General features: G+C 41.1%; 1 protein-coding gene across 7 annotated transcripts in view; it reads left to right on the forward strand.

The window, feature by feature from the left end:
• prdm5 (PR domain containing 5) overlaps positions 1–26,553 on the forward strand; it is a 327,858-nt gene that overhangs the window by 234,248 nt on the left and 67,057 nt on the right. Inside the window, exon 16 of one of the 7 annotated variants that reach the window (XM_067990844.1) lies at positions 5,433–5,699. The exons of the other annotated variants lie outside the window; for them this stretch is intronic. Coding sequence (XP_067846945.1) covers positions 5,433–5,662 — 230 coding nt within the window. The 3' untranslated portion in view covers positions 5,663–5,699. The remainder of the gene's footprint in view (positions 1–5,432; positions 5,700–26,553) is intronic. 7 annotated transcript variants of the gene reach the window in all.

Raw genomic sequence — 26,553 nt, forward strand, 5'->3', positions numbered from 1 at the left:
CCCAGATAAACTTTGTCAATTCCTTTCGTAATCTTGAAAATTTAATTTTGATCATCTGGACGTATTTTCCTTTCCAAAGAAAACAAACCCAAGTTGTTTACCCATTCCTCATTACTCAAATTCCTAATACCTGGAATCATATTTGTTGTTCTCCTCTGTACCCTCCCAAGGGCAATAATTTCCCTCCTCATGGTTTGTAATCAAATAAATATAATGCTGAGCTGCTGACCTACCCTGCAAATAGGCAACAGCTGTTGCGGGGGAGGGGGTTGGGGTGAGTGGTAAACAGAATCAGAACCTATCTAAATCTAATTAAGGTGCACAATCTGGGGACTTGGTGGTGCAGTGGGCTGGTGCACTATCCTTTCATTTCTGGGACTTGAGTTATAATCCCACACAGACTGATGTGGTGCAAGTTTCCTCTCTACTGGCTTTAATGATTATGTTAAATCAGCTTTGGCAGTCCCAACCTAGTTCCTAATAGTCGTGAGTCAGAAAACTGGCATCAGTTGGAAAGAAGTATATTGCCCACTTACCTCCAACTGGTGCCAGTTTTCTCACTCATGCCTATTAGAAACTAGGTTGGAAATATTATACTGGGTCAGTTGTAGCTGTTTTTAAGTGATTGAACCTAATGCACATTGGGCCGGACCTTGCTGTAGCAGGGCATCTCGCTGTGCGCACCGATAGTTAAACTTTTTTCTGCACTTTTCAGCTTGAAAATCTTTTGCGCCGTAACTTGCTGGAATTGCGAGCTGACAACAGCATGATGAGGGCAACAGGATATCTGGGACCTTAGTGAACAGCAGGACCAACAGTCTGTCTCCATAACCAATGAGATTTAAGAATTGAGAAAGAAACAGAGGAACAACGGAGAAGGAGGGTGAATTAGAGTGGGTGAATTCGAGTCAAATCAGGTACAGAAAGAGAAATAGAGAGGGAAAGAAAGATTGGATTAAGAGAGAGAAAAAAAGAGACAGAAAGGAAAAGTAAGAAAAAAATTTTAAAATAAAATTTGACATTTTAAAATGTAGGAATGAGATTGAACAGTTTAAATTATTCCCTTTCTGGGCCTGAGAGGTCGATTGGCATTGCATTAACAATTATCACGTCGTTAAAAAAAGGTACTTACGCTGTTAATTTCCAGCCCTAACATTTTGCAGCAACTTTAATGGGCAATTAATGTGCAAATCCAGCGAGTACTTAAAAAAACGGGGAGGCTAAGGGCGAGATGCAGTTCGTATGGAGCAGACGATAGAGCAGCGTAAATTGACCAGCAAATTCTGGAGATTCACAACTCAAGCCGTATCTCTTAATCTCCTGAACTTGTTAGCCCCCCGATTTGAGCATTAATAATCGTGTGTGTCGTTAACAAGCCGTTACTTTACAAGCAAAATTCTACCCATTATTGCGGCAGGGTAGAAATAGCTTCAGTCTTCAGCTGACTGTGCTTTAGCTAAATTGAGAGTGCGCGATGATGACAATAGGGATGAGAAAGTGAGCTATTTTAAAGTATAAACATCTGAATAACCCAGATTTTGTTGGCACAGGGCATCTCGCAGTGTGCCGCGTTAGTTAGACTTTTTCCCTTACTCTTCAGCTCAAAATTCTTTTGCCCTGTAAGTTGCTGAAAGTGTAGTATGAGCTGATAATGGGCAATGGAGCATCTGGGACCTTAGTGAATGACGGGACAAACAGCCTACCTCCTTAATCAATGAGATTTAAGATTCAGAAAGAAACAGAGGAATGACTGAGAAGGAAATAGGGTGAATTAGAGCCAAATCAGATACAGAAAGTTAAATAAAGAGGGAAAGAAATATTGGATTAAGAGAGAGAGAGAAAAGAGACAGAAAGGAAAAGTAAGAAAAAAACTTATAATTTAAAATGTAAAAAATCTCTAACAATAATTTACCATCTATAGGAATGCGATTCCACAGTTTAAGTTGTTCCCTTTCTGGGCCGGAGAGGTTGTGTCACATTACAGAAGCATAAATTTCCTAATTTAAAAGGTACTTAAGCTGTTAAGTACTAGCCCTAACTTTCAGCGGCAAGGTTAATTGGCAATTAATGCGCACATGCAGCAATTTAATGAAACACACGAGGAGATTGAGGGCAAGCTGCCGTTTTCACGAAGCTAATGGCGGAGCAGTGCAAATCGTCCAACAACTTGTGGCGATTTGCAATTCACAGGGTATCTCTTCCTCGCCACAAGTTGTTGGATGATTTACACATTTATAACGGCAAGCACCATTAAACTCGACGTTATTTTGGCAGCAAAATCTGGGTTCTATATTATTTTTATGAGGACAAAATTTGCCTGCTTTAAAACGGATGGATCATCTTTATTAAAACGTGTTTGGCAGTTATGTAGTCATGTGTATGAATGTGATGAAATCCCAATGATCTGTTCAGTGGATTGTAATATACATGGGCTCTCTGACAGTCTCGGAAAATTCAAGTACATGCACACATTGTTAAGACTGGGCTTCCCAAATATCCAAATTATAAAGCCTCCAAGATACAGCAAGGCTAGGATTGTAATTGGTACAAAGAACAGCAGTGTTTGTTCTCCCAGGCTTTCTAGCGTTATATTCTTTTCTTTGGGAAGTCATGATCCATAGAAAGGCTACAGTTAGCTAGTGATATGGAAAAATTAAGCTGAGCAGATTTAGGTTGTATTTATTTGGAATAAGTTCTAATCCCTTAAGTACACATTTTGATTTTTGGCTAAGCAGTGTTTGCTTGGTGCAATTTAGGTTTAAAAAATACAAATTGCAAATTAGCAAAAAGCTGCGTAAACCATCCTTCATTTAAAATAGCATGGACCTAATGCTGGATCAGCAAATGCAGCTCAGTAATAGTGTCTTCTTGAACCAATGAACGTGGACTGATAAAAGTTTGGCCTTGTGTTTCTTTACGATCAGCTTATATTGTGTTGCTAGTGCCTCAGATATACTGGGAGTAAGTTTACTAGTCTGTGCTCCCATTACGTAAGGTTTCGGGGAGAGGGGACCTGCAGCATCGTCCCCACTTTGCTAAGCAATGATGTGGACTGTTCCAAGATTGCCACAAGTGGGCTGCTGAACTTCTAATTTCTCCTAACACTGCACTGAAATTGGGGAAAGCAGAGCTCCACCATGCATATTTAAATACCTGCATGCTCTGCCTATCAGCCTTCAGCCGCCAATGAAATTGGTGAAGTTAGAACGGCGTTGGTGCAATATTTGACTAGTTTCTTACATTAGAAAATGTAATGCAACACAGCAGACCACCTGAGTACTCTTAAGCAGTAGTGGAGTGAGGCCATCTCTTCCAAAATGGTCACACTACCAACACCAAAGGGCCAATTTCTGAGAAATGAGCAGCATTATACTGCACGTTTGAAGTTGGAGTGGAGCAAAAATTTGCACCACACAGATGGAAATGTAATACAACTGGGGCATTAAACCCTGTGTGCAGGAGTCAGGATTGCAAACAGGAATTATTTGAGTCGTTTAATGCCAAGTTGATATATGGGCTTTCCCTTAATTCATCTCTGTGGTGTTATGTGGAGATTCTTCCCATTTTTCACAAAGCATTGAAGACAGGAAGCATGGTTTAAAATGCATAATACTCAGGACACCAAGAAAATCTGCTTCAACGTATATCTTGACAAACCTAATAAATTTTTCCATGTATGTTTTCGGATATGTATTCCAATGTCTGACATACAACAGGTCATCAAGGCTATCTTTATTCTGCACCCATCTGGGCAGGAATGTTGTCAGGGAACAATGGTTATACCTCCATTTGCTTTGCCAGCCGAAAGCAGAGGCCTTCACACGAGCACTCATATTTGCATATACATGGAATTTGCCTACATGAGAGCTATATTCAGTCAAATTTATAATGTGGGAAACTGTAGAAGAACTGGGACATCAAAGAACCTTGCACACAGCGAGGATTACATTGCCAGAGTAGTGTACAAGAAAATGTGACAGTATCACATTCTGTTATTTCAGACTAACATTGGAGTAGCTCAAGTTCATGGCCCAGAACTTGCTGTCAAAATAATGGTGAGGCTAACGGCGCTCACCGTTATTTATGCGCATATCGCAAAGCAACTTCAGGCGAGGGCAGGCGCATGGTTAAACACGAAAATCCGGAAGATGCTGTCCGTGATGTGCTGCTCTGCCATTAGTTTTGCGAAAATGGCATCTCGCTGTCTGACTCACCCTTCAAATGCATTGAACAGCATGAAGTTCCTGTATTTGTATGGTAGATACGAAGTAAACTCGTCACAGAAAGTTAGGGCTTGTCCATTTCAGTCAAGTACCTGTTCAATGGCGTGATAAGTGTTAATTACTGTTACTCAACCTCTCTGGCACTGGAAATTAACTATTACAAGTGCGGAGCCTCATTTTTTCAGGTTTTAATTGTTCTTGGAGCTTTTTAAAAAATTTAATTTTTTTTAACTTTTTCTTTCTGTCTCTTTTTTCTCTCTCTCTCAATCCAATCTTTCTTTCCCTCTCTTTATTTCTCTTTCTGTACCTGATTTGACATTGAATTCACCCATTCTAATTTACACTTCCTGGTTCAGACTCTGCGCTTTTCATTTCACAGTCCTTCAATCTGGTTGATTAAGGAGATACACAGTTGCTTGCCCTGTTCACTCCGATCGCAGATGTCCTGTAGAGGGCGCTGTGCTGTTGGCGAGGGCATCTCGCACTTCCAGCAACTTGACTAAGCAATCCCTTGAATTTTTAACATCAATATTTGTTTAAATGGAGTCCAACTTGGCTGAATGTGTGCTGTAGAAATTGTAAAATTTCATTTTTAACAAAATCTCATGGAAATTAAACGAGCAAAGGCAAGTCTAATTAACGGTGGGTACCGTTCATTGACCGGCCACAGCAAATTGTGGGCCAGTGTCTTGGTACATCCTCCACTCTACAACCTGATTCACTCTGTTGCTTTTAAAAGGACACTGGCTTCATGAAAAAGGTTTGACAACATATTTCTTTGTTTGGGCTAAAATTGTCATATAATTTTCATGATGTTGTGCACTGTGACATGTTTCAACATCAATTGTGTCGCCATGACATGTTTCAACATTAATTATGTTGTTGAGTTGTACATTTGACAAACAAAGGTTTGTAAAACATTATTTTTCACGAATATGGTGATTACCTTTCAAGAAATTATAAGGCTGATCTGGGTGGACCAGGTTGCAGTGATTGAAAAATTTGAGACAGGCTGACCTCATGTGATCTTCCACAGCTAGTCCATTTAAGTATTTCCTGCGTGTTCCTGCCCAAATTGGGCCTGCTGCTGGGAACTCGCTGATTGTGGGGGCAAGATTCCCTGTGAAGCAGAACCTCTTAAATGGCTACTGTTATTTCAAAGAAAGCAGCTTGTGCTGTGTCCAAGCCTAAACTTTTCCAATATCATAGAGCTGCATGGAGGAATAAAGAAGAAACAGAATCTCTGGAAGCAATTCCTGGGAAGGAGATTATCTTCTATGGGACAGAGGGGCACTCTTGTCACAGAAGGCCAATGTTTACTGCATGGCAGGAGGGACCAGAAAGGATCAATGTGGCCTCCAATAGCCCCAAAAACTGGAAGAAATGAAAACAAGTTTGACACCCTCAGGAAGACACCCACTGGGGTAGCACGAGGATAGGTTGTAGAAGACACACATACATCAGAAGGAAAATCAGGTGGGTTCTGTTAAAGGTACATGATATCCCCCATCTAATTTTCATCTCTGTGCTTTGCCTTGGTGATGCTTTATGTCCAGGCCATAGGACAAAAATCTACCCCTATGTACAAATATGCCTACTATCATGGAATTCAAGCCTTACAATACCACCAACATTCCCAAAATAAAAACACAATTTAACTGATTCAATCACCTTAAATTAGTGGCTCTGATAATATATTACATGAGATAAAACAGAGTATCCTTTGCTTTACCATGTATAAATATAGCACTTTTAATGAAAGAGTAATTTCTGTTGGAAGATGTCCTGTTAAATGCATAATGAGGGTTGCATGAAACTGTAGAGTTTGCTTCTCGTCAGACCATTGCAAATGCTAATTTGTATTTCTGTCTAGCATAAATATCATAAACTAAGCTCTTTTATGCAGGCCTAAATTTGTACTAATGTAGATAGAAAACAGCAGATCTTCAAATAAGTTGTTTTTGTGCCTCATATCTCATGTCTGCTCCTTACCAGTGTATAAAATAATGGGGGAAAAGCCATGCACTTAAAATAGGAATGTTAACATGTTACTAAATTTATTTAGTGCATAAAGATCTCTGCATAAAGGTTTACGTGACCTGGGTATTGAAGGGTATATTCATGGCCTGCACCAATTAATAATAATCTACAATAATACCGTGAACTAGTCAGACTGATCCAGTGTCTAATCAAGATCGCATGACAGATGGAGGAGTTGGGCAGCATTGAACTTGTTCCATTTCATCAATTGCTAATGAAGTACTGTAGTTACTTGATAATATGTTTAGTGTAATCTGCGCTATGTTAGCCACTGCTCATGGAAGAAAAGGTTTGCAAACGTGTGACATGCTTCATGAAGCATGGGGTATTGGAGCTTTAACACGGCTGAACTGAGCTATAGCTGCACCTTATGCTAAGGGGCTATGACAAAACCATTAACAGGAAATGTGGTGCTTGGGGATTAATACTAAAGTTAAAGTTTAATATATTATCACAGCTGTTTTTTTTAAAATCACAACATGAATTGTTGTGATGGATTCAAAAAACGACAAAGGCCCTTAGTGCAGATGGCTGTGCACAGTTTGATGTTGTGTACTCTTCGAGACTTTAGTCGAAGGATGAAGTAAATTAGTCAGCATGAATAGTGTTCAAATGCTAAGGTAACCCATCAGACTGTTACTTAATATATTTTCATCACACATTTAAGGACAAATCTATAGAAATGAAAAATGATCGATTGAATGACCAGCATTTTTATTCCTATAAATAGCTCTTTTTTGAACAAACTTGCTGTCATATTTCCATTTAGCTTAGGTATGAAAATTTCCTCTTACACGTGCTGTAAAAAAATTTGATGTACTTTGATGCGCATTTACTAAGTGATAATTATTTGGGCTGCCTGAATCAAGAGAGAATGACGGTAACTTTCACTTTCGGCAGTGGCATTAAAATGACGGTAGTGGATTGGCTGCCTGTTGTACACCCCGCTCAATTTAAATTGGGCAGGATGTTTATCGGGCGGCCGATCCACTATCATCGTTTTTTTGCCACTGCCAGAAGTGAAAATTGGCCCCAATATGTCCTGTCTTTAGAACCACTGCATATTTGGCAGAGTCTGTTAGAGAATGAAACTCGTAGTGTAGAACTCCTGCAACTTGAAAACATTCCTTTCTGGCTGATTGTTTCATATCGATGTGTGACTAAATGCCTGCTCAGTGTAAGTGCTGGTCCAGGACAACGCCAGAGTCAGCCATTGAGCTGTCCATTTGTCTCTAAATGACAGAAATGTCATGATGCCTTGTGTGACTCAGGCTGAATTGTAAGGTCAATTGGGTCATTTAAGCGGTGGATGCTTCTGCATATCTCAGTCCTCCCTCGTGAACTCTACCAGAGTCAGTCAGATACATTAGTAATTGAACCTAAGTATAACTTTACTTATTTCAGTTGTTGTTTGATTAAAAATATTTAGAACATAGTTGTGGTATGGTGACTGCAGTGATTCTTTTTTATATATATCCACAGCTGTAATGTCATAAAAACATATATCCATTAAAAAAAATATTTTACCATTATATTTTAAATATGTGGTATAAATAAATGTATCATGACCAGAAATATGATTTAAAAAATCTCCACACATAAAACTGAATGTAACTACGTCATGAATTTATCAATTGAGTTATCTGATTAGGATCAATTTTACAGGTAATTATTGTTTCTCACTGATGACCATAACATATCCCCTATGTATTACAGGGCACTGTTTGTATAATGGGAATATCGTGACTTTTGATATCACGCATTATTTATTTTCTCTGTTACTAATGGATGACCAGTACACCATCCCCCCCCCCCCCCCACACACACACACACACACACACACACACACCAACAGCACTCCAGAACTTGTTTTTCATGGCTTCCAGGTACTATAAAGGAGTGGGACGGGGGGAGGGTCCAGTGGATTTTCAGTGCTACAGAGGAAATCAGTGCTTAACAAGTTTTTAAAAAGTGTTTCCTGTGGATCTCCATTACAGCCTGTTACAAACATGTTCTATAGATGAGGAAGGGTTAATATAGCTAAGAACCAATCAGTAGAGTTAAGTCTTGATCTATTTGTGACCTTGAATTCCTCTGATAGCAGGGCATCAAAGCCTGGGCTGACTTTTGGAAGGCGTACTGGGATGCTTACCTTGAGCATTTGGACTCTCTGATCAAGGCTTTCCTAATAATTCCAAGAGATTTATGGGTGCAATCTTCCGTATGCTGGAAAAAATCAAAGTTGTGTTTTGCAGAGGAGTTGGGAAGATGGATGTTTACAGGAAACTTGCATCTTTGAACCTTTCCCAATGCTCACATTTCACATATGTTCTCTCAAGTGCTTAAATACCGATCAAAAAATAAAATGAATTTCTTCACTCTCTTCCATTTCAATAAATGGTCTTAATGTGTGAAGTGAAGGTTTGTATAATAAGGTATTTAAGTTGTAGAAGATGTATCCAAATGTCATTCTTCATTGTATTTTTAGCCATAAGTTTGCCTTACATTTCCTGCCTATAATTTAGTTACATTAAGAACAGAAAATGACCAAGTGTGTGGGATGGGCAAATGTATTTGTTCCAACAGAGATAAATAAATTAATTTCAAGTAGGTTTCATAAGGTTACGGTAACTTTGTTCTGTGTGCTAGGGTTTATATTTTATTTGAGGAATTCATGCCTTTGATATTTTTTAAAAATCTGATGTTGCTTATCTTTTGTTCATGAAAGAAACCACTCCCATCCTCTTGGAAGTTATTGCAGTAAAAATTTAACCCCTTTAGGACTCCATTTTCTTTCCAGCTTTTAATTCAAGCAGGTTTACTACCATGTGACATCTGCAGAAATAAGATTTTATAAATTGCTGATGGAGTTTGGAAATATAGGAATCAACAGAGGCGTCCATCATTTGCAATGTTCCAAGAATACATTGAAAAATGGTAATTTTGTTAATTGTACAAAATTAGCTCTAAGGGTATGACAGGAGTCTGGATGTTCCTTTCACCTACTATGTGATACATTTCTCAATGTGGACAATAAGTGGAAATGTCTGTCGACGATGTCCCACCAGTCTTTTAGCCAGAAATATAGCCGCTACTGGCAGTTCTTTTTTTTAAAAAAAGAGCAGAAGGTCCAGCTGAGAGGAGAAGTAGGGGCCCTCTTGCAAGAAGGAACGTTTCTTTGTTGTGCCCCCTCAAAATGCTGTTTGAACAAATGGCTGGAGTCGTGCCCCAGTGAGGACCAATTCTAGCAATGTGAGACAACAGCACTTAAAAAAAAATACAAAGTAATACAGAAATAAAGGCAGCTTCCTCTGCCTTTTAAAGCAAAAAGATCATAGCTGAGTCAGTAATTCTGTTCCACCCCTTCAGATTAGCACCAGCATTGACACCACTAAGAAAGTTGCTTTACTTGGCAGTCAATATCACCAGCTGGCTGTACACTTACAAACAGCAGAATGTATTACAAATTGCACTACTGTAAAAGGGGAATCTTGCCTAGTTTTATACAGGAAAGTGGACTTCGATCCCAAAATAATGTTATTTTCCTTGTTTATGGCTGAGATTTGCACTAATGCACATCAGAGGAATGGATTTTTGCCAGTGCTTCTGATGCCCTGGATCCGAGTTGGTTTTATTATTTAATACAACTGTCAACTTTAGTGTTTGGAATTGGATTGGATAGGAGGTGATATGCTGAAATGATCTATGAACAGAATTCTAAACAAGAAATTATCCAGATTGAGTCTGCTTGAGTCAATTAATTGAAATCTGTAACTTGTCAGAATCTCTGTACTTCAGGTTTCAATTGGACAGTCAGTTTAAGAAAAAAGGGCACCACATGTATATAGCTATTTTGCATCTCCTACTTCGATTTTCTCTGACCATCATGACAGCAGCTAACAGCCATCTGTGGTTGCAGGAACAAATGTTAAGTGTCTTCTTTATTTATTTATTTATCAGGTAAAAGTACAAAATTTGCCTCTTGGCTGATGACTTCCTGGGAAGGACCATCTGATTCCTGGCAGCCCCAGTGGAATATGTTTTTGATCCTTGGTATTCCAGTGGGACAGGAGCTTATGTAGCTGATAATGCTTTCAATTGATCATTGGTACCCTGTTGGGATAGGGGAAGGCAGGCTGTGCAGCCTCATGTTAGTGATTTGTCCTTTGCATCCTGAGTAATCTAGTGAGAAAGATGGCAAGCTATCTTGCTGTGGTGATGTGACCCCAGTTCACTCTCAAAGTATAAATCTAAAATGGTGCCAGTTAATACACAGTTTTCTTAATGCAAGTAAGAATCAACTCTATTATCTTAGAAATAAAAAGAAAAAACTGTAATAAAAAATTGAAATAACAATTAAAAATGCTGGAAATACACAACAGATCAGTCAGCATCTGTAAAGAGAAAAGACACATTGAGATTTTGGGTGTAACCTTTTATTAGGACTGCTTCATCAGAATTGTTCTTATGAAGGATTACACCTGAAATGTTTACTTGTCTTTTCCCTTTACAGAATCTGACTGACTTGCTGTACTTTTCCAGCATTTTCTGTTTCTATAATTTTAGAGGTTTTTTTTGCCTGTGCAAAAAACATTGTAACAACTGCCAATGTGACATGGACGCTATTGTTTCAGATTCAGAGGGCCCAATTTTTGAAGCTTCAGGGTTGAATTTGAACATGAAGTTTGAATTCTTCATAGTATCACAGTAGGTACAGAACAGGAGAAGGCCATTCGGCCCATCATGCCTGTGCCGGCTCTTTGACAGAGCTATCCAATTAGTCCCATTCCCCTTTTCTTTCCCCGTAGATTTGTAAATTTTTTCCCTTCAAGTATTTATCCAATTCCCTTTTGAAAGTTACTATTGAATCTGCTTCCACCACCCTTTCAGGTAGTGCACTCCAGACTATTACAACGCGCTGCATAAAAAAATGTTTCCTCATGTCGCCTGTAGCTCTTTTGCCGATCACCTTAAATCTGCGTCCTCTGGTTACCGACCCATCTGCCACTGGAAACAATTTCTCCTTATTTACTCTGTCAAAACCGTTCATGATTTTGAACACCTCTATCAAATCTTCCCTTAACCTTCTCTGTTCGAAGGAGAACAGTCCCAGCTTCTCCAGTCTCTCCACATAACTGAAGTCCCTCATCCCTGGCACCATTCTAGTGAATCTTTTCTGCACCTTCTCTATGCCCTTGACATCCTTCCTAAAGTGTGGTGTCCAGAATTGAACACAATACTCCAGCTGAGGCCTAACCAGTGTTTTATAAAGGTTTAGCATAACTTCCTTGCTCTATGCCTCAATTAATAAAGCCCAGGATCCCTTATGCTTTTATAACAGCCTTCTCAACTTGTCCTGCCACCTTCAAAGATTTGTGTATATGCACCCCCAGGTCTCTCTGTTCCTGCACCACCTTTAAAATTGTACCATTTAGTTTATATTGCCTCTCCTCATTCTTCTTACCAAAATCCATTACTTCACACTTCTCTGCGTTAAATTTCATCTGCTGTTTGTCTGCTCATTTGTTCCAGTCTGTCTATGTCCTCCTGAAGTCTGTTACTATCTTCCACATTTCCAAGTTTCGTGTCATTTGCAAACTTTGAAATTATACCCTCTATAACCAAGTACAGGTCATTAATATATATCAAAAAGAGCAGTGGTCCTAATACTGACCCCTGGGAAACGCCACTGTATACTTCCCTCCAGTCTGAAAAACAATCGTTCACCATTACTCTCTGCTTTCTGACCCCTAGCCAATTTTATATCCATACTGTCACTGTCCCTTTAATCCCGTGGGCTTTAATTTTGCTAACAAGTCTATTATGTGGTATTTTATCAAATGCCCTTTGAAAGTCCAAATACACAACATCAACCGCATTACTCTCATTAACCCTCTCCGTTACTTCATCAAAGAACTCAATCAAGTTAGTCAAGCACGATTTTCCTTTAACAAACCCATGCTACTTTCACTTAGTAACCCATACTTTTCCAAGTGCCAATTTATTTTGTCCCAGATTATTGTCTCTAAAAGTTTCCCCACCACCGATGCTAGGCTGACTGGCTTATAACTGTCAGGTTTATCCCTCTCCTCTGTTTTGAGCAGGGATGTAACATTTGCAATCCTCCAGCCCTCCGGCACCATCCTCATATCTGAGGAGGATTGGAAGATTGTGGCCAGAGCCTCCGCAGTTTCCACCCTTACTTCCCTCAATAACCTAGCATACATCCCATCTGGATCGGGTGAATTTTCTACTTTGAGTACTGCCAATCTTTTAAGTACCTCCTTTTAATCTATTTTTATCCTTTCCAATTTTGCAACTGCCTCCTCCTTTACTGCTACAATGGCAGCATCCTCTTCTGTAGTGAAGAGAGATGCGAAGTATTCATTTATTTCTATTAATGTGGTTGTGTTGCCTCCTAAACTGTTACTTTTCACTGATTGACATTTACTGTAAAGAACTGTAAAGTCAGTTTTTAAACCAAATATTAGAAGCAGATAATAAAGCAATATCTTATGGAAATGAAACGCTGACCTTTGAAACAAAAGAATCTGTAAACCAACCAGAGTGAGTGATTGGCCTTGGTTAAAGCTGTTATTCATTCCTGGTATTCCTGCAACTTTGGTGACAGATTCAGGCAAATGTGGTGCAAGTGGTGTTTATTTACAGTACACTGCATTAAATCATTTTACGACAAGTTGGGGATTTTTGAGCTACAATTTTGTACATGCAGTAGTGTAGGTGAACAGTGAACTCTATGTTTGTTGACCTGATGGTGCCACCAGTTGGAGCACTGTTTTACCCTGGAGGGACATCAGTTTGAAGCTGCACTCTGCTGTGCACCTGATCTTGGCTATCCTGCGCAGGGAGTTGCTTGGTGGATGCTGTGATTCCTGACAGGGAAGACTGGCAGACGGGGCCTCGGTTTCACGTCTCATCCGAAGGATGGCACCTCCAACAGTGTAGCGCTCCCTCAGTACTGCATTGAAGTGTCAGCCTGGATTATGTGCTCAAGTCGCTGGAATGGGACTTGAACCTATGACCTTCTGATTCAGAGATGAGAGTCTACTGAGCCACAGCTGGTGCCTAATATGTCATGATGCGCAAGGACCTATTAATATAAATGCTCCTTGGTACTAGGGATCACTGATACCGCATGGGCTGCTGCAATATTGCTGTTAGATTTCATCGTCTGTGCATATGCACCAAAGTGTGCCAGGCCCATGGCCCAGGACTTTCATATGAAGCCCATGGTGCTGTACGTCAACAGCCTGGTATTAGCAATGATATTCTGGCTGCCTTCTTTGATATTGAAGGATGAACTATGAGCAATCTTGCACCAAAGTGGCTGGCTTCCATTATTCTTTCAGGCAGGTCTACGTTTGGTGGTGTAACTGTGGCTAAAAGTGGCAGGCTCACATTTCAGCATCCACCTCTTCCAGCCTGTGCTCAAAGCTGGCAGTGATACATTTATCAGCAAGCACTAAAGCTGTAATTAATTACTAATAGGCAACCCTAATAGCTTTCAGACCACTGCTGGCGAAATCATAAATGTAGAGACAAAAGTGTGGCAGTTTTCAGCTGTCATCACTTATTCAGTGACCCAAAACTCGACATTAAAAAAAAATGAAACTGAACTTAAAAGTGCGCATGGACCCATTAGCAGCTTTAGCACCAGCAGGTTCCCTGGTGTCTGCAGGGTGACTGCCATGATTAGGGACCGCATAGGTCACAGGAGAGGCAGTGTTAAGTTTCAGCAGATGTGAGATTTGTTCATTTAGTGCAAATTGAATCTAGCACTACAGTCCTGGAATCTTGCCACCATTTGTGTCCATTGGTAGCAGCAGGCTTCTGGGTGCAATTATTAGTGATTTGTGATACATATATGTTTGAAATGGAAAACTTGTGTGTTTGAGACGATGCAGTCTCTTTATTTGGTTGGCCTGTGACTCTACATGGGTTGGGGTTTTGAAATTATCAAATACAATGGAATCCTATTATATGTATGACATGTGGATGGAACAAAAGGTTTTGATAGATTTTAAAAGTTAGGAGTCAACAGCAGCGCTATGTTGCCAGTGACCAGGATTAAAGAAAAACATCTTAGCCTAGAAATTATGGAACCCCCGCTCTGCGTGCCAGAAGTATGGTGGGGCAAGACTTCCACCTAACCTATCTGCCCTCATCCTGACCCCATCCCAAATTCTGGGGATGAAGTCATTTGAATAATAGGAGCAGGCTACTATAGCATCTGGCCCAGCGGGGCCATTGGATATTAAAGCTACAACTTGTCGCTCCATTGAGGGGGGCGGTGGCGAGCTGGTCTGACTTAAGTCTCCCAATTAAAAACATTTTCATGCTTGTCCATGCATTACTCCTGTGCCACTCTCATAAGAACAATCGATCCATTGTTTATTTTCCCCATAGTGTGAGAGTATAATAAGAATAATAACGTTCACAGTATATATTGCATATTGTTTTATTTGCTTCTCTGTTTGGCTTTTTATTTCCCAATTTTTCTTCTTGGGTTCGCCTCCTTCTAAAAACCTTTTCTTGACTGAGAACTAATGGCCAGGCAACTTGTTTCCAGGCCCCTGCCGTCTGTCACTCATTGATAATGCCAATAGCGAGTGCACACTTGCCCTTCCACTTTTCCTTCTCTCAAGGGAAGCTCCTCCATTCCATCTCACCAAACAGAAGAATACAGTATGTAGAAGCAAATGGGGGAGAAAATAAGAAACAAAAAGTACATGTGAGAGGTGTAATGTCAGGCTTCAGGAGGGGTTGGTGTTGAATGGAGTCACGCAGGATTCAGTGCTAGGACTCCTATTGTTTCTAATTTACATAAATGACTTAGATACTGAAATGTCAAATGTGTGGGCAGCACTAAAATAGGGAGAGTAGTGGACATGGAAGATGCAGCGAAAAAGAATTTAGATCGATTATGCAATCAGACAAATGACAAGTTAAATCTAACACCAAGAAATGTTAAACAATGCACAGTGGTGAAAAAAATGTGTATCATAAGTATATGATAAACGGAATTGACTTTTCACAGAGACTTGGAAAATAACATGGGAGTTGTAGATTTGTTACATTCAATGTCTAGTTAATGTGGCAAAGCTGGAATACATAACCAGAATAGTAGTGTACAGAGATTTTGCTTTACAATGCATTTAGCACAGCATAACTTCTGTGGACTAGACCACATAGGAGAAAATAGGGGATCATTTCCTGGGTATCGAAATGAGGCACACTGGATTGCCTGGACAAAGGGTATACTGGAAAATCGGGCAGGTTAGAGTACACACCTATAAAGGAAGCCACCCAGTTTTCCTCCATTAATTTAAACGGAGGAAATTGGATGGGTTCCTTTACCGGCGTACACTCTAGTATTCGCTGTGCCTAGGCAATCCAATGTGCCTGGTTACAGACCCAGGAATATTTCTCCAGAGATGCTCTGTTCATTAGCTATAGTGATATTATAAATATGAATACAAAAAACACTTAAACGATAACTGGCCACATAGGAGATCAGAAATTCTCAGAGCCTTTGGTAGTCGCTTAAATATTTGTTAGCCTTTCCAAAAGCTATACGGGGGGCATGAAATAGAGTCTGTGGGCAAGTGGTGTAGGAGCACAGCACCTGACCCTTCCCCCCCCCCCCCCCACACACACACACACACACACACACACACACACACCTGTATGATGGCTTTGAAAGTGGACATGACTCCTTCATGAAGTGCGGGTGAGGAGGGTCACCCTGTTTGACACTCTAGGGCACCCTCCACACACGTCAACAGTAAAGTATGCCTGGCAGGAGATGGCAGCCGGGTTGAATGCTGTGTATAGCACCTGCAGAACCTAGGGACAGATGCAAGAGAAAATGGCATTCTTCAAGGAATCTGTAGGAAGATTATTCAAAATTGCACACCACAAAGTGTTTACCATCAACCTGTTCCATGTTTACTGCTCACCCATGCCAAGTCCTCACACAATCTTACAGCTTTCTAAGGATCTCATACGTACCCATACTTCAAAATAAGTCAGGAAAGTAGCACCAGAAGACATAAATTTGAAGTAGTGTAGAGTAAATTTAAAACAAATATTAGGAACAAATTATTTACTCAAAGAATTATAAATATTTGGAATAATTCCCAAGCCGGTTGATAGAGCCAAAACATTCGGGACATTTAAAATGCAAGTAGATGTTAAGATAGGAGAGTTAGGGTACTGGAAGGATGAGCTTCAATGGTTTGCTTTTCTTATGTTCTTAATGGCAATCAGTTAAATCGTTACTTCTTAGCTTCCTCCCTGTGTGAAAGGAAAGTCAAAAGGAGAACATAAGAACATAATAAGAAACAACATAGATACAGTATATAGTGGGAAAAATCACACTGATGTAATCACAGCACAGTTTATACCTCAATCCAGGAATAAGGGGTAGGGGTTGCATACAGACATCTCACTTGCATGCCATTGTGTTTCAGACAGGGATTAATAATAAACTAAGAATTTTCATAGTTGCATATAAACCAAGTTACTAATGCAGCAATGAATTAAGGAAAATGGGGATTTTTGATCAAATTAGACATGGCTGGTTTTGCATTTATTGGATTTTTATGCAGTTGGATGTCACTGTTGAAAGGTTTTACATCATTTTCGTCAAACACATCATTACTCAAATGTAATTCTTACTGTTTTCCCATTAACATGATGGTCAATTATTTCTTATGAGGATTATAAAGTGACAGTCAGTTGTAGCTGCAAGGTTTGTTTTTTATGAAATGCCCAAATTCATAGTCTTCAACACTCTTTGGGGTTTAAAATTACTTACATCTTGCTGCTAAGTCAGACAGAATATAATGTAATTGATGGCTGATGTTCCTTGATGAGCATTTGTCTGAAATTGAAAAGCAAATTATTAGACATGGGGCACGCTTCGCCAGTCAATAAGATTCTGCTAAATCAAAAGCAAAATACTGCAGATGCTAGAAATCTGAAATAAATACAGAAAATGCTGGAGAAGCTCAGCAAGTCAGGCAGCATCTCTGGAGAAAGAAACAGAGTTAATGGGGTCGATTTTAGGATGGCCGAGCGGGTGCGTTTGTGGCGGGGGGAGCTCCGAAAATTGGGGATTCCCGGGTCGGGTCCGGAGCCCGGCTCCAACCCGCCCACTTCCGGGTTCCCCAATGAAGTGCTTAGATGCGCGTCCAGCCCCCGCATGCGAGACTCCCACCGGCAATTAAAGCTGGCGGGATCCCACTTAAGTCAATTATTTTGATACTTCAGGTCGTTTGGGGTGGGATTTTCAGGTCAACTGAGCGTGTTTGCCGTACTGGGGGAAACACTCCCAGTTGAAACAGACATGTTGCAGCCACCAGCCTGTGGGAGCTGCAAAGGTTCATTTGACAGGTTGGGGGTGGGGGAGACCCTCACTCGTTGCAGGAGGCCACTCTGTCACTTTGGACAAAGTTTCGCCTGCACCACCCTCCTCCTAACACAAAAATTCACAAACTTGCAACCTCAACCCCGGTGTGCAGACACATTTACCGACCTTGCGGACCCCTCAAACATACATCTTGTGGATGGGGCCGCCATAGCTGCAGTCATGATCTCCTCGGAGGACGAACAGCATCACCAGCCTCGCCGGCCACGCCGTCCACCTCTGACACGTGGAGCTCCACAACACAGTGCTGTGACACACCCACCTGCAGGAGGGAGGGCAAAAACAGAGAGATGCATCGCAGAGGGCACTACCCTCGCCACAGGGTCTACAGACCAAGGTTCAGCTTTCTGGACCTCTCTGAGCAGCAGTGCACACGGATGCTCAGAGTCACTCGACATGTAGTCGTGGTCATCTGCAGCCTCCTTGATGCTGAGCTGCTTCCGGCTGGCCCGAGCACCATCTTCTTACCTGTCGCTGTCAAAGTCACCACTGCCCTCAACAACTTCTCCTCCTGATCCTTCCAGGGTGCCACCGGGGACATCGCCGGCGTCTCTCAGTCGTCTGCACAAAAGAGCCCTGCAAATACACCTACACCCACTCTTCAGTGACACAATGGGTGGCATCAGGTGTGGGTCTTCATTGTGATCCTCAGGAAAGGGAATTATTGCACAAACCAGACAAGATTTGCAAAGGCAGTAGTGGTGATAACAAATTTTAATGTGCTTTGCAAAACAACAAAAGTAAATCAAGAACATGACATTCTGTCATACATCCCTGTGCATCCCCTTTTTGCTCACAAAAACTTAGCCTTACGTTTACGGGAACCCCTATGTGGTGCTACCCCTGTGGCTTCAGCAGAGATAGTGGCAGGTTGCTCTTGTCCATGCCCTGACCGATGAGATGCTTTGCGCGGACGCCCTCTGGGTTTCGGTACCTGTGAAGGCCCCTCCAAAGACTGCTGCACCTGCACCTGTGCAGGGGCAGACTCGGCCACCTGGAGAGAAGGCAGCATTGCGAGTATTGCTTGAGAGGGGGGGGCAATGGGTGAGACGTGGGAGCGCTTTGAGTGGTGTCCCCACTTCCATGTCCTCTTTCACCATCATCCCTCTCCTGGCCCAGGCCCACATCACTCCTTCCACCCTGCTGGACGACAGTTTGGCAGACTTGTGTGAAGCCTTGGAAGGCCAGTTGTAATGTATCTGTCAACCTGTTTAAGACGGCAGAATGTTGCTCACCCTGAATCCGAACGGCCGTTGTCAGGGCCTGAATGGACTCATTGTTGAGCTGTGCTTGAAGCTCGATGGAGGCTAGCCTTTCCTCCATCGCAGACATTCCCGCACCTACCCGCGACACTATCTCAGATGCCTTCATGTCCCTGTGACAGTATTCCACTCATGCAGGAGTTGGACTCCTCCATGCTCTGCGTGATTGTGGAGAGTGCGCGTGGCAACTGTTCTAGTACCTCAGCAATGTGCTGCTGGCCCTCGATGACTCTCCTTTTCATGGCTCGCTCCCAGGGTTCAGCATCTGTGTCCAGCTGAGCAGAGCCTGGAGAAGAGTGCTCCCACCGATGCGGACTCGCAACGGCTGCCCCTGCCACCAGGGTCTGCTCGTTCTCACATGTGCGTGGTGACTCACCATGTGCAAGCCCAACTAACTGAGGACGGGGACCCACCGAGGTGTGTGTATGTGTGCTGGTGGATGGCTGGCTCAGATGTGATGATGCACCCTCCGAGGCTGGCAGGTCCTCTGAGGAATCGCCCTCCGCAGTAATGGCGCTCGCAGATGGCCCTGCAAGAGAATCGAAAGCAATATTAAGCATGTGGACAGATGTTGAGGTGCTGCATTTGCCAAGTGATGTTAAGATCATTCGCTATCATGAGTGCTGAGTGTTAGATCTCTGTCACCAGCCGCTTGTGTGCTCCAAGTCTCAGCGTCCGTCATGGACAGGCACTCCAGCATCCGACTTAGTTCCAATGCCTACCGCTCCACGTCCGTTAAGACCACCTGGTGTGGTGGGCCCCCTCCGATCCTTGCCTTCTCCTGGGCATTCTGGCAGCTCTTCTCCGAACAAGTCAAAACACAGAGAGGCGTGATTGAGTGATGGTTGCACAGTGACCCTTTGCATGCATTGGTGTGAGTGGGGTTGAGCGTGAGGGAGATGCATGGGAGGGTGCGTTTGAGACATAGCCATGAGATTGTATGAGAATTGGGTTGCATGGTAGTGTTCAAATGGGAACTGGGGCAGTGAGTAAGTGCAGGCAAGGTGAGGATGATGGTTGAGTGGATGTGAGGAGTGATGCGAGAGCGTTATGGTGGCAGTGCAGAAGGAGTTGTGTGGAAGACGGAGTGTGGGAGAATGCGTAAGTACACTCACTTTGGCTGACCTGGTTAGGTCATTAAAGTGCTTCCTGCACTGGACCCAGGTTCAGCACACATCGCTGCTGCTGGTGACCTCCTCGGCCACCTCGAGCCAGGCCTTCTTGGTAGGAGAGGGAGGCCACCTCTTCTCATCAGATGGAAAAAAAAATTTGCTCCTACTCCTCACCCCATCGAGCAACACCTGGACTGAGGAGTCAGAGAACCTTGGAGCAGCATTGCCTCTGGCCTGCTTCATGCTCCAAAAATGTTTCTTTGCTGCAGGAGGAGCATTGGAGGACTGCCTCTTTAAATAGGGCTCCTTCTGCTGACATGCTGTGATGCGGGTGCGCAATGTGCCGGCTGTGCCGGCCTGGAACGCGAAACCCGGAAGCATGCGTAAGTACATTCAATTAGGCTGCGATTGCGTGCGGAGTACCCCGATTTCACTGGGCGCGTTACCTCCCTTTTAATATCGGGCCCAACGTTTCAGGTCGAAGACCAGCATTTTCTGTTTTTATTTAATAAGATTTTGCTAATGCTATTGGTACAACAGGCACTTTGGTTTCTTATATGACAGGGTAATATTCCAACTCCGTACCATCAGTGGGCAGCCTCGCCCTCTGATGGTGCATATTAGAAATCTGGGTGAGTGCTATGCATGATGTGCCAACTATATTTTAAGTGGCCATAGAATGATACACAAAGCGCATCAAAATTCCCAGTACGTGCTGCGAGTGAGCAGCAAGAAGTCGTAAAATTATGCAAATAGAATCAAACCTAAATTTAAGTTAATAGGGCATTCTGTTAAAACCTAGTTGCTTTAGTAGAAGGCTTCAAAGCACTGGAGTATCAGGAGAATTTTCTAGGTTGTAGGCTATATACTCCAGTTTAGAAATCTACAATATGTATCATAATGGACATCGGAGTTCACCGCTTTGTTTAAAATAACACTGGAGTTTGGATTAGACCTGAAATTGACTAAGATCTAACATGTGGCAGGATGCCTCAGCTGATTTACATGTGATGTATTGGTGCTGGTTTAAACAAAATGCATTTCAGAGACGGATTTTAAGCCGTTGACAGTTGAGGTGTAGACTTATGACTGAATTCCCTCCTCAATCCACTTGCAAGGTCCCTTTTGTTTTCTCTTCTGTTACCACAATTCTTTTCCACAAAAAGAGTTAGAAATTTATTACCCATATTGGCATACACAGCACAAAAATAAAAATCCATAAGCCCCAGTTGTGGACATGGTTCCTCCCGCTGCTCCCATCCACGTGTGCCTCCCAATACTCAACAAGTATAATCAAGGCAGTTCCACTCAATCCTCTTCTTGAGAAGCTGGCCTCTTGTGGCATATCCAGTGACATTAACAGATGTGAGTTCCTCAGAGGATGAACATAAGGTCATGATAATGAGCCTTTGTCTTATACTCATATAAGAAAGCATGGAATAAGAAAAAAAAAACAACATTCAGTTCATCAAACTCAGTCCTTCCATAGACATTGTATAATCTACACCATTTCGGACTGTACCCCACCTAAAATGTCCTAAAGCAAAATTGTACATAAATGCTGCCTGATTGAAAAAAATTAATCAAGCACAACTGAGGAATATTTATCTATTCTCACATCTCAACTATTCAGTCCTGTAGACTGTTCGATCATCTCATTCTATACATATCCTTATGATCTTGAATTCCATTTCTAAGACGATATCTTTCCAGCTATTTTACAAAGTATTGTCACAGCATCAAACTACTTTTTTCTGAAAGTCTGCTCTACAAATTCACTATTTTGTGGAATGGAGAGAGAGAATTCTTCTAATCTGTCGTCTTACTTGAGGCTCGTTAATTTTGTATATGAGTCCTCCATTTCTGCGTTCACAGCCAAAGTCAAGTAGATTGCTTAATCTACATCACCCATGACTCTCAAAATTTTAAAGACTTGAATCATGCCTTACCTCCTCCTGTCTTCTTTTATCCATTGAAAACAAATTCAGTTCTATGCATTTGTTCTCATGACCGGGACCTCTTAAGTCCTGGAATCCTCCTGTCACTGCATTGTTCAAAAAGGACTCTTGTGCTTATCTGGAAAAACTGAACACATGGGGGTTGAGTTTCTGCTTTGGGTGCAATCAGGAAATTGCGCTCAAAATGCAATTGAAATTGTGCTGGTTAGGTTGCAGTTCAAGTTTCCATTAAAATTCATTTGCATAATCACAAACATAAAACCTTCCATGAACCAGTGCAATCAGGCAGCGTAATAGAACGTAATCATTTCAATTTTTTTCCATTAAAAAGTATTCCTTGATGTGTTTAACAGTGGTAACCTGGTGCGATTTTATTAATTCAACTGAAGATGAGTTTATCACCAAAAACAAGCATTTTTAATAAGGTTGTCCAGTCCACCACCTGTGAGTAATCTGATTTAAAATCACTGAAAATGAATTTAATAAACTATACTGAACTATTTAATTGTTTCATTGGTGTACACTAGTAAGTTTCTTAGTAAATTAACTATCTTTTGATATGAAAAAGCTTTTAAAACGTGCCTACAAGTGCCTGTGCGCCAAAGAAAATGAGCACAATTTGAAGAGCCTTCCCCGAACCAGCGCAATCAGTGGAATCTTGCAATTTCAACCTGGGGGAGTGGCCAGTTTGTGGACGGGGCCTGATTCAGGCAAACTGAATCCTGAACCAGCGTAAAAGATCGAGAAAAACTCGAGCGTGAGTGGTTTTGGGTGTAACTCACTTACGTTTAAAATTCCCCGATCTTTTGCGCTGGTTCGGCTGATTCCGCTTGGATTACACTGGTATCACTGGCGTGAGTGAGTGGAAACTCGACCCTATAGAGTCTGTTCCATTCCAAGTGACCAGTCCACATGATGCCTTCTGTCTAGTTTCTCCTGGTCTCACAGATATAATTCCATTTACATTTACTGCTAATTTTATTTAACTTATCAATTTTGAGTGGTGTCCTCCTTATAAAAAGGGAGACATTCTAGAAAAAATATCAGTTCTGCCCTCCCTGTAAAGAGAGGCACCTGTTGATATATCACTGTACGATTGAGCATTGCCCAGTTTCACAATTAACTGGCCCATTTAAAATAGGGTCCATCCACTAAGTACACGTGGTTCATATTTCCTGTACTAGCATGGATTCCTTTATACTTAATCATGTTGAAATCCATCTGCCTTTTCTTAGCTCAGCACTTACTCTATCCAGTTTGTTTAAATCCTATAAACCTTGCCTATTCTAATCACCTGGTCACATCTTGATGCCATCAGCACTATATTATAAATATCCCCCACAATATTGTTTGTGAAAAGTATGGATGGCAGGGGACCCAGAACAAATTATGGTGGATCTTTATGTAGTACTTTGTATTATTGAAATGTTTCAAAGCACTATACACCTTTTTGCGGTGCGGTGACCGTTGTTTTATAGGCAGCATTTTGTATTATCACTTTTCTGCTTTCTTTTAAAAAAAATCTTTTTCTCCTTTCCCCCCGTTTTCTTCTCCTTTCCCTTCCCCTTCCCTGTCCTCTCCTCAAGGCAAGTACTCCTTGTTAGGTTACAATTCCATGGGCAGCACTTACCTAGTGGTACCTTGCCGAAATGACCATTCTTCCCATGTGAGCCCAAACAATAAGTGTTAACAGTTTATTCAATGACAGGAGGCAATCACAACCAAGCCCGACGCAATCTTTACATGACTTCTCTGCATACGCACTTCCAACTAGAGTTGCTGGAAGAGGAATCCTGGCTGATTTTCTTCTCCCTAATCTAGTGGCGCTGAGGTCAATTGTAATGTCCCTACTGCTACCCCAACTGATATAAGCTAACTCAGCATAACATAGGAATTAAAACTAGGATTCACCTGACTCCACTACTCATTGCCGGAACCAGCTGGGCCATCTGAAAGAAGTCCTCTTTGCCAAGCTAATTTTCAATTCAGCTAGTCATTCTGCCATTTATTTGATGAGTCTTAATCTTCGCTGGAAGTCTCACATGTAGAATCATTCTGTTGATTACATATTTGCTGGATATTTCTGATCTATTAATTTTATTACTTCCTCAGTGAATTCCATTAGGTTTGTAAGGCATGATCTATCACTTCTATAACTATATATAGATGGGCACTGATGCTATCTCATGAAATTATTTTTGAATATTTCTGCGTTACCATTATTAGGCTAACTAATATATGATTCCCTGATCCATATCCATCTTATAATCCTCCGATGCAACCTCGGTACTCGTGCAACGACTAAAAACATGAAATAGAGCTTTACCATTTTCCTCACTTATTTCCTTGAGGATTGTAAGGTGTATGCCATCTGGTTCTGCTGCTTATAAATATTTAATTGCTTGAGTTTCTTCACAACACGTGCTTTACTGACCTCTACAGATGTTGTAGATTCCAAAACCAGTTTAACTGGATCTGGAATTTGTCCGAGGTCTTCATTTATGAAGACTGATGTTAAGAATTCATTTAACACATCAGCTATTTCCTAATGCCCCATAATATTTCCATCCAATTAACCCATGAAAGAAACTATTTGGTCCTTGACACACAGTTTTATCTATCACTTTACAAAAATTGTCTTTTGTTGCTGTCCACATTTCACCTTTTCACTGGCCTCATATCCCTTCTCTACTTATTGTAGTTTATCATTATGTGACATTTATACGGCTCCCAGTCATGGCTTCATTACTTTTGAATCCTTGTATCTTTCAAAATAATTATTTGCATTCTGGTTATTTTTGACTTTCTTATTTAACCACTTGAGTCTTGGGGGGTAATTTTAAACCCCATGAACGGGTGGGTTGGGGACTGGTGGGAGTTGAAAATAGTTGTTTTTTTGGATCACAACCACAAAATTTTCCGAATTTGCATTCCCAGTGGGAAGCCTGTACTTTTCCGCGCCGACGTTAAACCCGGAAATAAAGCCGGGTTGCAGTCGCGACCCAGAAAACAACTTTTTTCAACTCCCACCCGCCCCCAACCCACCCGTCCTTGGGGTTTAAAATCAATCCCTTGGTCTTGGCCTTTTTCTCCATTTCTCTTGGTGATAAACTTCCTCTCTGTATCACTTCAAATACTGAACACATCAAACAGCTATCAGGACAACACAGGTCCTTTAATCGTGTTTTCTTTTGAGTAATTCTATCTGTCTATCTCTTGCTCTGTCTCTCCGTCTCTCTTTCTCTCTACCTCTCTTGATGTCTTTTTGATTTTCATATCATTCCTAATCCCCTCACTGTATAAGATTTTTTTTAAACAGCTTGGCTTTATTATCAAAGGTAGAGAACAAAACAAGATTTTAGCAGATGACTTTCAGGCATGCTGCTTATTTTATTTGATATATTGCCTTGAAGCGGGCCCATCATTATTGCATATACATAAATGGAATTTGGTGCGATAGGTTATCTCTCTGCAGTGTACATAAACAAAATGTGCGTGATAACAGACAGATGGAAAAACGTTTTGTCATATGCCATCATTTTCAGTCACCTTGTTTCTTATTATGTTTTAGGTGTGGTAAAGGCAGGGATAGGTAAAGACTCTTGGAGATTGAACTGTGAAGGTGCTTCATATTGAGTTCTTGCACATTAGTAGAGCCCTATTTAAATTTATTTATGACTTGACGAAGCGAGGATTAACAATGATGACTACCTTTTAAACAATAATTTAATTTTTTTTTAAATTCAGTTTTCACAGGTAGATATGCAGGTACAGACATGTAAGTGGAAATATGTTACAAACATGATGTTCTAGTATTCTGTGGAAATGCTTAAATGAATTTGCTGTATGTTTCTGTTCTTTTGGTACCTTCCAATGTTCTCATCACTGTTTGTTGTTTTCCATGGCGGCACAATGTGTCACCATTTCAGGGCCTATTTCAATTATATATATCTCTATCAGGAAGAAAAAAGAACATTATTAAAAATTAAAGCTAAATATTACTTCATTCAGTCTACTGTTCAAGGTTGATATTTCAAATTTGACATTAAGTACAGCTGGTAACTAAATGCAGTTAGGTGAATAACTTGATTTACTCAACTGTCAGGAACGCACATTGAACTTTAGAAAGATTATTCTATTACATGATGTCTTATGTCTCTTCAGTCGTAATGGAAAATGTTCTGAAAGGTAAACAATTGAAATTGAAGATTATGCCATTTTACTTGTTTCAATTTGGTAGACTATTGAAATAAAACATTTCAGAAGGTGACTGGGTACACAATCTGAGTTTTAATTGCAGTAAAATTTGTAATTAGGGCAACAGAAGTAAACACTGAATAAGAATAAGCAGCTAAAATCCATTGTCGTCAGGAATGAACACAGTAGATACAGATAGAATTTATTTTTGGATTTTAGTTTCTATTCATTTCAAAGAAATATTTGCATATAAGGCATTCAGTTAAGTAGCATTGATGATACAGTAAGAAGCCATGAAGAAATCAAGGC

Source organism: Heptranchias perlo, chromosome 1 (assembly GCF_035084215.1).
Source record: "Heptranchias perlo isolate sHepPer1 chromosome 1, sHepPer1.hap1, whole genome shotgun sequence".
NCBI classification, from domain to species: Eukaryota; Metazoa; Chordata; class Chondrichthyes; order Hexanchiformes; family Hexanchidae; genus Heptranchias; species Heptranchias perlo.